Source organism: Pangasianodon hypophthalmus, chromosome 9 (genome assembly GCF_027358585.1).
Source record: "Pangasianodon hypophthalmus isolate fPanHyp1 chromosome 9, fPanHyp1.pri, whole genome shotgun sequence".
Taxonomy (NCBI): domain Eukaryota; kingdom Metazoa; phylum Chordata; class Actinopteri; order Siluriformes; family Pangasiidae; genus Pangasianodon; species Pangasianodon hypophthalmus.
In genome coordinates, this window is record NC_069718.1 from 22,792,222 (window position 1) to 22,805,285 (window position 13,064).

The window sequence follows — 13,064 nt, forward strand, 5'->3', positions numbered from 1 at the left end:
GTGTGAATCTTGTTGAATTTATTAAACATACTTTTCCGACAACACACAAGTTCTGGTTCATCAAGTCAGCATAATTAAAATGTAATCTAGTATGCTATGAAAAGACAACACAATTTTTTTTTTTAATAAACTACTAATTTAAGTTCTTCATGAAGAGGTAGAACTTTGAATACAGCCAGTGACTCCGCTGTTCGAACATCTATGGGACGTTCATTCTGCCACCTGGGCACCAGAGCAGAGCAGAGAAGAGCCTTGATGTATACCTTCTTTGTACCCTGAGAGATGGTGGGACCGATCGAGCAGTGCTAGAGAATCGGAGGGAGTGTGGTGCAGTGTGGGGTGTGATGGCTTTGTAGTCGAGCATGAGTGTTGTAAATCTGATGCTGGCAGCTACAAGAAGCCAGTGGCGACAATGTAGGGATGGGATGGTGTGGGAGAACTTCAATTGCAGTTCTAAAGCACCTTTACTTTTATCATGGTGCTCTTCAGTTTGTTTTATCAGCGCAATTTAACAGGAAAGCATCTATTACCATCTGTAAATCAAAGTCACCTACAAAGAACTCTTTTATGAACCTCTATATCTTGTACCAGTAACTTCAGAATTATTCACATCCTTCAAGAGAATTGGAAGAAGCAGATATAATATAAACATTACACACAATAATTAACATTTTCTACTCACACAAGTGGAGAAACACTGTTATCTAACAAGAACAGTTCCCATAATAGCGTACTGCACCCACCCACGCTGAGGAGGATGGTGAGATCAGCGAAGAAGAATCCAAAGATTACAGTTTCAGAGCTGCAGTTTATTTCATACAGTCAAATCAATGTCATATTTCATAATTAACTATTAGATGCCAAACTCAATAACAAGAAGTTGTTCAGAAAGGTTTTGTGAAAGAAGCACTTCCTGAGGACAACCCTCAAAATGCAGCACCGGAACATTGCAAAGCATCACTGAAACAGGTGGACTCGTGGGTCGTGGTCAAATAAGAACAAAATCTTAATGGTGATAAGCACCATCTGAATTGTGGGGAAAAAATGGGGACTACATACAAAGAAAAGCACCTGATATCCACTGTAAAATCCTGTGGTGGGTGTTTTGTGGCTGGTAGGCTTTTGCGATGATTGATGGCTTCATGAAATCTGCAACATACCAAGATATTTCAGGCCACAACCTGGTTGCCTCTGGCATGACGTTCAATAAATTGGTCGTAAATAGATTTTTTAGTACAATCAACAATGTCTTGGAATGGCCATCTCAGTCTCTGGATTTGAATCCTGTTCAAAACCTGTGGTCTGAATTAAAGAGGTCCACATGTGCAAACCTAAGCATGAAAAGGAACTTGAAATGTTCTTTGTACAGATATAGTCGAAAAGTGTCTCCAATGCTGTTTGATGTTACAGGATGAAACTCTGTGGAGTGCTTGGGAGGCTTCACTAAGTATTAATCACTGGAGTGCTGATCATTTTGTTTTTTGCAGAAATAAAATGCACTATACTAAAAAGTCTTGTGCTAAAATGAAACTGTCCCCCTATGTTAAAGCTCAAAGTACCATTTATTGAATGTTAATATTAATTTTTGCTTACTTTCACATAGGATTCCAGACATTCTTGTGTTGCTCGTGTTGTGTATGGATAAAATGACACAAATTTTATTTGTGTTTGCAGTTTGAGCTGGCTGTTTGCTTGTATGACGACAAACCACCAGGCAGCACACGCTGAACCAATAATCTGCAATCCCTGCCTAATCTCTCTCATTGGATTGAAACGCACACTGCACAGAGCTCATGTTCTACGTTCTCACTGGAGGACCAAAGTCTGACTGCTGACTTAGAAAATGAATAATACTGGAGGTGTGGAAAAAGATAGTGCCAGAGCCAGTTATAGAGGAACCATGAATGTTCCTCTTCATCTGTAGGTCCACACAGTTTCCAGAAGTCAGGTTAGTGAAGTCAGGAGGTTAGCGAGGAAGATGCAGGAGTCAATTTGTGAAAAGTACATGCACAACTGACACAATTAGTTTGAAAAATGTGTGCAAAAAAATGACAGTTAACTATAGCCTCTAGGTATTTGTGGAGGAAAAATGCAAGAGAATGCCATTGAAAAAAAAACTTTTCTTATTTATTCACAGACCTGAAGAAGTATCCGTTAGTGATGTTGATTGTACATTGATTACAAATCAAGAAACATTTATAAGCATAGATACGTAGCTCGTCTACCATTGCAAGTGTACTAAAAATTTGAGGGTTTTATTTTATTTGACATATACATATATAAAGCCAGTTGATCACTGTGTGTTAAATCATTTCTCTACTGTTGCAGTATTTAGATCCATTTTCAAGGGCCAAAAATGTCCATACAGACATGCATCTTTAGTAAATAATGGTTTTCTGTGTTTCACTATTTATAAATGTAAAGTAAATTACAGTTACCAGCTTTCTACAGGAATTATTTAAAAATATGACAAAGGAAACGATCACAATTGTACCAACAAAAGACAGAATCAAATATAGATAGGGTTACAATTTTTATCCTTCATTGCAATATTAAGCGTCATTCCATTTAAAGGTTGGGGAAAGGGGGACACACTGGATTACTTAATTTTCCTTCCCTTTCTTCGCCTTCTTCTCCCCGCCCTTGGGTTTGGGCGTTTTTGGATTGCAAGGTTTGTTCACCTTAATGGTCTCCTGGCAGTCAGCTTTGAACAGCGCTTTCCTCAGTACTCCAGACCTGCTTCGAGTGCCTGCCTCACACTCCCCCCAGCGGCCAAACTTGTACTTGCAATCAGCTAAAGGGCAATAAAAATGTCTTTAGTTGATCATCTTTACATACTGAAAGAACTTACTATTTTAAACATTTACTAAGCGTATACCTCCAAAGTCCTTCTTCCAGTTGCATGGCACTTTACACTTGTGTTTCTTGGTCTGCTCATTGCAGGTGGCCTCACGAACACCCACGCCACAGTCGCCACTGTTGGGCACACATCTCCCATACAGCCACTCAGAGCAGTCACTCTCTGCTTTCACCTCCTTCCCTTTCTCTGTGGGAATATAAATATCGAATATTACGACGTATCCATATCACGCATGTATATCATTGGCATTAATGTCAAAAAACTAAAGTTATCAACACGTTTGATTTTGATTGGTGTTTGAATCTCACCTTTCGTCTTTACGGCTTCCACAGCAATGGTCAAAGCCACAAGCAGCATGATCGTTACTGAGAATATACCCCTCATCCTATGGACAGAAAATGCCAACAGGTTAAGTAAATCTCGTACATTGTGATATAGATGCCTCAGAGTGTTGTAGAGGTTTGTTGAGTTGCATAAACCAAATAGCAAAAGGCAAAGATGTCAATTCTCATGCTATTGGTGTGAGACACACTTCCAAGTTCTGTCTCTCATTCTAATATCACCCATACACACCTACTGCCTAGTGATGAAAAGTGTCATTTTGTACACCAACTGTATTCTGACAAATCCCGCCTCCTTCACTGGGATTGGCTAGATTTTATTCACAAGCAGTCTTCAGAATGAACAAATAAATGCAATTACATTTGGGCTTTTTATGGAAACTATAATATTGTAAAACCATCTGTTGTGAAAAATTCTATTTATTAAAGACAGAAGTATTATGTGGCTCAGCAATCAGGAGTAAGACATCTCCATAAACTTTGTTTGTATGTATGTGTATGTCTGTTTTTATTTTATTTTATTTTTTTTACATAGTTCGCATAGTTTGTCTTGGCATTCAAAGTGGACAGCAAAGAAAGAATTTCATTGTTCAGGGAAACTTGATTTTCCTCCCTGTGCACATGACAATAAACGCTTAGAATCTTTGAATCTTGAATCTTGATGCGAATATACACAGCCACCATTTTCTCACTCTGAGCAATTTAATTTTGGGAAGCTTTCCAAGTTGAGTTTACTGACTTGTGGCATGTGTTGTTTCCCTGAAATCTGTTCTCTAGTTCGACTGTTTTGCTGTGGTGATGAAAATGAACTCTCAAATCTCCAATAGACAACATGCTGTTGAGTTATTAGCCATTTTATTTTATCCAAACTGTTATTTCATTATCTAATTATTCATTTACACATGCATACAAGCACAAAGCAACATTGAATTTTATGGCGTTCTTCTTTGCTATATGGCTATGTCATGTTTTTTTAAAAGAAACTGAATTACTGACTGACTCGTGAGCCAGAATTATGTAAATGCTTTAGATTAATTATTGCCAAAATCTTATTTTTGCTGTTATCAGATACACTTGTACTCAGTGTTTACAGAATAATGCACGCAAGTTTAGAAAGTAAGCTTGTGAACAGATAACTATGGAAGGTCTATAGTCAGTAACCACAATTATGCAAATTGCTAGCAAATTCAGTCAAATGATTACCTCATGATAATTGCTAGCTGAGTCAAGTTATTTTTCTGAACACTTTTTAAAAGGTTCGTCTGTCTTGTTTGTTTTAAGGAAAAAAATGCCGTTCCTCTCTGCTGAGTCAATTAGTAAAGCTAGCTAATCATAGCCATCTGGTGGCTCATGTATAGAGTTAGCACTTTCCTCCAAGTGCTTTAAGCTGCTTTATGGCATTGCATGAGCAATTTTTAAAAAAATAAAATAAAATAAAATAAAATAGCCAGTGCTCTCTTTGTGTCAGGGTTCACACTCCCAAATGGCACTCATCATGCTATAGCGACTCAGATAGCAGGTCAGAATTGGCTACAAGTCCAAAGCTTCAAATAGAGATGGGTGGAAGTATGAATACCTTCAATCTTGCCATTTCCTTTTAAAAATAGCGCCTAATATATCAAATATTAAGTATATCAATTCTGTATACTTATTATTATAATGTCAAACAGAATACAGTGATTTAGGACGATGTACATGATAGATACTACTCCTTCCGCCATCTTCCCCTGCCTTCTGGTCCGTTTCATACACACACCAAGACAGGAGGGCTAATAATATATCCAACTAGCAGTTTTTCACAGAAAAAAAGGGTTTGCTTTTTATAAAAGATAACTTTGAGAACATGTTTTATTAGTACTGCAGTGAAAGCATTACGAATTACTGTATGTTTCCAGGATAAGGTGCACATATAGTATCTCATGGTTTATATTCATATTATTGGCCTATAAATATTTAACAGTATGTTTCAGCTCAGTGAATATTTATTTTCTATTTCTAAAACTGGAATAAAGGTATAAAAGATAATAAAGACCATAGGGAAATTGACCCTACACTGCTTCACTGATAGTTAGTTCCAGTTTGTTTAGTGCCAAGCAGCCCTGAAAGGGTGATGTAGCTATAGCTTTAACACTTGCCAACAACATCTGCTATATATTAAGAGTAATTCTAGACCAAAACCCCTGGATTCTATTATGGTTTCAATATGGTAACATTCTTTCCATATTGAATGACCTAGAAGAAGGAGGAAAAGCTGTTCAGGCCTGCATGGCACAACAAAAAGATGAGGCTAGTGGAAAATTTTGTTTGAACCATAACCCATCAAAACAACATCATTACCATTGTTTACCTATTCACACAGTTAGTCTTGTTGTAGTTGAGGTGTGATTTCCACGGGGATTGGGCTTGAATTGCGCTGCTCATGCCAAGCAAATTAGAAATGATGTATATGGCATACTTCTGGGTAAGAGTCACTGAAAATCAGACCTTCACTACCCTCAACGTGGTCCAGGAAAATAATCATAAATCATATGATTACATGCATTCTGTGTTTTATCAGAATTATAAAAAGAAATGGAAATAATAACCCAGCTGATGGAGAATATTACTTTGCTGTAATATTTTTGCAGTATATTAAAGTTTCTAAATGTAACTTTGATTTCTTGTTCTGCGCTCTGTGCAAGCCTGTGGGAGGTCATTTTTTCATCTTATTTGGCACTTAGTGATCTTAGAGAAAAAGGAACATTTTAAGACAAGGAAATATGAAATATGATTCATCTTTCCTCATCCTTCCTTTAAGAAGGCTAATTATGACCACACATCTAATAAAGCACTAATCTAGACATGGTCCACAAAGCACTGATCCATTTGGCATGACAAGAAAAACACTCAATGTACACATCCATCATTGGGGAAATACAAGGGCCTTTCACGTTAAACATGAAAAAGGAAGCAAAATAAAGGAATTCAAGCAAACCATGGCAATAAATAGACCTCATGGTGAATGTTTTTTTTCTACAAAGCATGCGACTTAGAGCCCCAATAGCTAATAACATCATACCAAGACTCCACTGTGCATGAGTCCATTTAAGTGCCTTTCTATATTTTTCTCCTCTCTCCTCCCGGAAAGCACAAACACATCACTTGTCCTTTTCATTACCCCCATCCCTCCATTGATGCAGTCCTTCTTTCATTGACATTTTCCCCCGGCTTCATAAATGTAGGGGGCTTTTTGTGGGAACAGAGGGGCGCTCTTAAAGGCCTCCATGCCGGATTGAGAGAGAGCAGCCCGATTCAGTGCTTCGAAACAAAAGGCGGCTCTCGCCTGTTTTTCTTCCCTCTTCTTTTTTTTCCAAAAGAGCCAGAGCACAGATCCCATGCAGTGTCTCTCGGCAAGCTGACTGAATGTAAGCTTATTTGCATCGGAGGACAAAAACAGCTCTGTGGAGGAGCGGCGGGACGCTAGCCGCCTGTGGAGAACTGTGGGCCTGAGGCTTTGGGATTCACAGGTTGCCAGATTGGATTTGATTGTTACCAGCCCCATCAGTGTTGAAAACCTGCCTGAATTGTATCTCAATTATAACCAAAGTAAACCATACCCATCCAATGTCATCATTTCCATTATTGAAAATGCATTTTAATACTGAGAAACAGCCCAATCTGACAACACTAGCTAGATTATATGGCCAAAAGTTTGTGGACACCTGATCATCACACCCATATGTGCTTGCTGAACATCCCATTTCAGAGTTATTCCCCCTTTTGCAGTTATAATAAGCTCCACTCTTCTGGGAAGGCTTTCCACTAGATTTTGGAGCGTGGCTGTGGGGATTTGTGTTCATTCAGCTACAAGAGCATTAGTGAGATCAGGCACTGATGTTGGGTGAGGAGGTCTGGGGTTCAGTCAGTGTTCCAGTTCATCCCAAAGGTGTTCAGTGGGGTTGAGGTCAGGGCTCTGTGCAGGACACTCGTGTTCTTCCACATCAGCTTCAGCAAAATATGTCTTCATGGACCTCGCTTTGTGCACAGGGGCATTGTCATGCTGGAACAGGTTTCAGTCTCTTAGGTCGGATTAAGGGAAATTGTAATGTTACAGCATACAAAGACGTCCAATTGTGATATACAATTGTGTGCGTCCAAGTTTGGGGAAGACGCACATATGGCTGTGATGGTCAGGTGTCCACAAACCTTTGGCAATTTTATATACCTACCCATATATAAAACTTTAGTGGGTTCATTGTGGAGTGCGTTCCCATTAAGCAAGCACTCATCATCTCTGAGGCTCCTCATCCATCTTCTGTAATTTTGTACCGGTAATAGCTGATGGCTGAAGGAAAAAAGGCCTGAGGAAGCAGACTGGTTTGTAATGAGTTTGAAAAGTGGGTCAGTGAAGCTGGCACCAAAAACTGCACTGGCACTCCTGAGGGCAACGTCTCCATCAGCCAGTGAAAAAACAGCGGGCACTGGTGTTGTGTTTCGCCTTCTAACCAGCAAGAAGGCTTTAATGATGGCATCAAGCAGGACAGCTGATAAGAGTGTCAGGTTTAAATGCTCAGTGCCAGTTACTTCTCAACTAATCAACCTTGTGTCAGTTTCTTCCTGTCAGCACAGTTTAATGATTTGAACAGAAATGAAAGGTTTAGAGCACAACATCATCACAAGGCTTTTCAGATAGCTTTTAATGTGCCGTAAGATTTCCCTTCTAAAACCCAAGACAAAAAAACCCACCAAGGTGTGCCTGCTGTACGGCGTTAGACATTAGGATAAGCTACACATTTAAATAGCCTCATTATGCAATCGGTAATCAGAGCGCTCGAGGACGACAGTGTGAGAGAGATGGAGCAGGTTTACATCAGTGTGAGCACAAAGAGAAGAAAAGTACAGCTGCTACATCCACAATTTCACTGCATTACAAATGCACAAGTGTGATAATGAGACAATGATGCTACTTGCCTTGTTGCTGTGGGAGAGGTCCTTCACCACCAGAGCGCGCGTGCGTGTGTGTGTGTGTGTGAGTGTGCGTGCGTGTGTGTATATGTGTGTGCGTGCGTGTGTGTGTGTATGTATGTATGTGTGTGTAAACTGCTTTCCTAGCAAGTGCAGCTCCTCCTCCGCTACTCTTTGTTTTGGAAATCTAGTTTGAGCTGGTCGCACTGAGGCACCTTCCATCCAGCCTCCAGAGTACAGAGCCACGTGACCTCAACTTCATCCTCACGTGAATCTGTCTATCCACCTATCTATCCATCCATCCATCTGTCTATCTATCTATCCATCCATCTATCTGTCTATAAATCAGGGGAAGAAAAGAAGTATCTGTCTATCTATCTATCATAGCTACAGCACAATAAAATGTTTGTATATCTTAGCAGGACAAGTACTACTGAAGGATGAATCAGAGAAAGAAAACAAATATTTTTCTGTCTGTCCATCCATCTATCCATCCATCCATCCATCATACCTAAAGCACAAAAGAATTCATGTCTTAGCAGAAGCAGTAGCCTACTGTTGAAGGATGAAAGAAAACAAGTACTTGTCTATCTATCCATCTATCTATCTATCTATCTATCCATCTATCTATCAGAGGAAGAAAAGAAGTATTTGTCTGTCTGTCCATGCATCTATTCATCCATCCATCTGTCTATAAATCAGAGGAAGAAAAGAAGTATTTGTCTATCTATCTATCTATCTATCTATCTATCAGAGGAAGAAAAGAAGCATCTATCTATCTATCTATCTATCTATCTATCTATCTATCTATCTATCTATCTATCTATCTATCTATCATACCTACAGCACAATAAAATATTTGTATATCTTAGCAGGACAAGTACTACTGAAGGATGAATCAGAGAAAGAAAACAAATATTTTTGTCTGTCCATCCATCTATCCATCCATCCATCCATCCATCCATCATACCTAAAGCACAAAAGAATTCATGTCTTAGCAGAAGCAGTAGCCTACTGTTGAAGGATGAAAGAAAACAAGTACTTGTCTATCTAGCTATCTATCCATCCATCCATCCATCCATCCTACCTAAAGCACAATAAAATAAAATGTTTGCATGGCTTAGTAGGACAAGTACTACAGAATGATGAACCCGTGATAGAAAACAAGAACTGATTTGAGTAATAATGCATGAGTTGAAAAGGTCAGTGCACCTCACCTGCACCTTAAGCAGGGTGTCCATCTTTCAACAATGTTATTCTGTTATAGCACATTGTACTTTATTATCACTACTAAAAAAAAAAGCAAAGAAAAAGAAATTTACAACTTTATTTATTTATACAGGTAGACAATAACAAACCAGCAAATATACAGTAAATACTATAATCTATTATCTACCAAAGTTTATTTTGTATTAGTAGGATTAAACTGTTGCCTATAGTTCATTTAAATTCATAAAATAATACAAATGCTTAGACGGGATTTTGGAATGGTATCGTTACTCACACATTTTTAAAATGTTTGATAGAGATGTACACACAATGTCTAATAGTGAATTGCACAGCAACTCGAAACAGAGCATTGACAATGCAGTTTAACTCATAACTCATGACAGTACATAATAATAATAATAATGCTAAGGCAATGATGGCAGCCTGCATTAAAAATATATATAAAAACATAAAACATATTCAGTACCTGAGGATATGCCACTAACAATTGTGTAAGCACAAAACACACCAACCAAAAGATGTAATGTCTTTACTCATTAGGAGTAAACATGTAGTTACCCACCCACAGATTGTGTTAGTAGAAATCCCGACACCATGTTTTAATGGCAAAATGCATCTTTCAGTGTGGTCGCTGTGGCTAAAACGTAATAAACAATGGCAAGCATCTAAAACATTTCTGATGGAATTACACTGGCTGTGATATCACATGTAATGATTTAATCAAAGACCTCCTAGAATAATTAAAACATGATAAATGGTAACTTATTCCTAAAGACATCATGACCTAATGACCTAATATTATTCCTTGCAAGAACATCACATTACTATAAGTGTTCTTTAAACAATCAGTGCAGTGTTCCACATCTACAGAAAAATCTGCTGAAAGAAGCTAGTATAAGGTTAAAAGAATGTCACAAAAAAAAGACGCAGCCACTAACACTGTCACTTAATAAGATTTACAGAATCATGCGAATAACTATGTTCTTGTAGCAAAATACAAGCATTTACCAAAAAGAGAGAAACAGCTCATAAAGCAGCAGGAAAGGAAGAAGTTTTTAATGCAGACGGCTGTCATAAAGTCCAATTCAGTCAAAATGACAAAAGCAACATTTTAATATTACTAAAATGTTATTAAAACTAGGTAAAATGAGCTAGCATAAGTATCTAAGTGTCTGGCAAGCAAATACCAAGTTAAAAGTAAAATAGATTCCTTAAATACAGCAAAAAAAAAAAAAATATTAGACCCTTTTGTCCACAATGATCTGTTTTGAGGTTTAAGCGGTTTGCTTAATAAAAGGCTAAAGCCACAGTCAGATGTACTTCTGTTCTTCTAACCCTGATGTCCAAAAGATTTTTGCTCTTATTATCTAGGAAATGTAGCATTTGTCACCAAATGACCCGCAGTACAATAGAAGCATATTCATGCAGCTACAACAGGACATCGCTTGTTGTCTTTGTTTGGCTTTGCAGTCAAGAAAGAAATGAACCTTCTCCGTTTAGACTGACATGCTGCCCAGTGTCGTCATTAAACCGTGCCAAGAAAAGCATTTTCCAGTGGATGATCAGGACATTTCAGGTTGTTGGTTATACTGCCGTCTCATGGTTGTCCTTCTGAATCATCTGGTGGTGCTGCTGGTTCTCCAGATACTCGGCCAGCTGCCAGTCCTGAGCTCTCTCAGCATGTGCCTTTGCAGTGTCACCCTGAGGAGAGCACACAGTCAGACTTAACACTAGGTCTGCTAGAGGAGGTAAAGGCGATGGTAAAGGTGGCCACCCTCTTACCTGTAGGTCTGTCTTTGTGAGGGAAGCACCTGCATCCACCAAGTAGCCACAGATCGTCCTCTGGCATGATGCTGCAGCCTTGTGCAGTGCTGTCTCACCTCTAGATTGTACACACACACACAAATCCAAGACTCTTTTACAGCTGCCTTACTCTAGTGCAACATTACATGATATAAAATATAACTGCGTAAGTATTAAATCATGCGCTCCAAGAATATTGCAAATTACGATGCTTGGTAACATTGCTTATGCAACAATACTGAGTAGAGAGGTTTTATAAAGATTCTATACATAAAAAACACTCACGTAAGGTTCAAATAAGGTTTACTTACGTCTCTTTTTCTGCAACATCCAGGATACTCAGTGGAGCTGCTCATAAAAAAGAAAGAAAGAAATGTGAGTCAGCAGTAGTGACTGCTAAGTCCTTGCTTTACAGAATGAATAACTGTTTTGTCACTGTACCATTATCTATGATGTATCTGACCATTTCCTTGTTGCCAGTATCTACAGCATAGTGGAGCAACGTACAGCCCAATGCATCATATACTGCAAGATTGGCTCCTTCTTTGTGTAGCTCTACAAGCTGCAAAAATAAGACATCGGAGTTGATTTGTATGAAACTGAGCAAAATATAAACGGCACTGATCCGATATCTAGTATGGGTCTTGAGCCAATATCAGCAACAAAAAACCATAAAAAATCAGATATCAGGCCATGTAACAAATGGCTTTGGAATAGGATATGGAACTGTAACAGATTGGAATAAGACTTAGAATTGTAAGAGATTGGAATTGGATTTGGAAGTGTAAGAGATCGGAATTGGATTTGGAAGTGTAAGAGATTGGAATTGGATTTGGAACTGTAAGAGATCGGAATTGGATTTGGAAGTGTAAGAGATTGGAATTGGATTTGGAACTGTAAGAGATTGGAATTGGATTTGGAAGTGTAAGAGATTGGAATTGGATTTATAAGTGTAAGAGATTGGAATTGGATTTGTAAGTGTAAGATATTGGAATTGGAATTGGAAGTGTAAGAGATTGGAATTGAATTTGGAAGTGTAAGATATTGGAATTGGAAGTGTAAGAGATTGGAATTGGATTTATAAGTGTAAGAGATTGGAATTGGATTTGGAAGTGTAAGAGATTGGAATTGGAAGTGTAAGAGATTGGAATTGAATTTATAAGTGTAATAGATTGGAAAAAGATTAGGAAAAGAAATTTATTTATGCAACTGAAAATATTTAATATAAAGAGACTTGACTGGTTTTTCTTTTGTCAGTATTGATTTTGTTATGTTTATACTTTATACTTTATTATATTTACAATGATTTTTATGTGAAAGGGTTTAACTGTATCTGTATCATGCCATCTCTAAATCCTAAACATTCATTCATCTTCATTAACAACCTGGTCAGGGTCATGGCGTCACATTCAATAAGAGGAATAAAGTATATGCATAAGAATGATTTCCTCACCTTTTTAAAATTATCTGACTTCACACTTGTGAGTAGCATCTTCATAGTCTCTATATTAAAAAAAAAGTTGGAGCTAATTTAGTTTTCCACCAGCCTGCAGTCTTATAAGCAACAACAGCAATGTTTTCACTATTAAAACTGGTAACTAAAATGTGATTCTACCAGATTTTTAAGCCTAAATACGATCTTCAAAATGGTGTGAATTTACCTTCATCAGTTTCCTTCTGGACCACGTCATCCGATCTGTGAGTACAAGAGGAAGAAATATTTAGTCAGTGAGCACTGTCAACATATTCATTAAAAACCTTGTAGAATTTGAAGGCTATTTAGTGCAGAAGGTGTGTGTGTGTGTGTGTGTGTGTGTGTGTGTGTGAATCAGTGATATGTAAAAGCAACCCACTGGTCATGAGTTGCACTAAATCACAATTCTTTC

The 13,064-nt window shown here is 38.1% G+C and overlaps 2 protein-coding genes across 4 annotated transcripts in view; both read right to left on the minus strand.

Annotated features, from left to right (window-relative positions):
• Nucleotides 1–2,105: 2,105 nt before the first annotated feature.
• Nucleotides 2,106–8,309, minus strand: mdkb (midkine b). The gene is made up of 4 exons (XM_026919122.3): nucleotides 8,152–8,309; nucleotides 3,169–3,245; nucleotides 2,879–3,046; nucleotides 2,106–2,794 (listed from the first exon to the last, which is right to left on the minus strand). The coding sequence occupies exons 2-4, from the start codon at nucleotides 3,242–3,244 to the stop codon at nucleotides 2,604–2,606; spliced, it is 435 nt and encodes a 144-aa protein (XP_026774923.1). The 5' UTR covers nucleotide 3,245; nucleotides 8,152–8,309; the 3' UTR covers nucleotides 2,106–2,603.
• A 1,149-nt stretch (nucleotides 8,310–9,458) lies between these two features.
• The window catches only part of dgkzb (diacylglycerol kinase, zeta b), a 44,535-nt gene continuing 40,929 nt past the window's right edge, over nucleotides 9,459–13,064 (minus strand). For all 3 annotated transcript variants that reach the window (XM_053237058.1, XM_053237059.1, XM_026919946.3), the window contains 6 exons: nucleotides 12,840–12,874; nucleotides 12,632–12,681; nucleotides 11,620–11,740; nucleotides 11,490–11,526; nucleotides 11,158–11,257; nucleotides 9,459–11,076 (listed from right to left, as the gene is read on the minus strand). In XM_053237058.1, the coding sequence (XP_053093033.1) occupies nucleotides 10,960–11,076; nucleotides 11,158–11,257; nucleotides 11,490–11,526; nucleotides 11,620–11,740; nucleotides 12,632–12,681; nucleotides 12,840–12,874 (460 nt within the window). In that variant the 3' untranslated portion in view covers nucleotides 9,459–10,959. The remainder of the gene's footprint in view (nucleotides 11,077–11,157; nucleotides 11,258–11,489; nucleotides 11,527–11,619; nucleotides 11,741–12,631; nucleotides 12,682–12,839; nucleotides 12,875–13,064) is intronic.

What these genes read in the sequence shown, in the direction of transcription:
- mdkb (XM_026919122.3), bottom strand. Translation starts at nt 3,244, where the DNA reads ATGAGGGGTATATTCTCAGTAACGATCATGCTGCTTGTGGCTTTGACC. An exon ending in GGAAGCCGTAAAGACGAAAG is followed by an intron (nt 3,047 to 3,168) that starts GTGAGATTCAAA and finishes ATATTCCCACAG; the next exon opens with AGAAAGGGAAGGAGGTGAAA. An exon ending in CTGGAAGAAGGACTTTGGAG is followed by an intron (nt 2,795 to 2,878) that starts GTATACGCTTAG and finishes ATTGCCCTTTAG; the next exon opens with CTGATTGCAAGTACAAGTTT.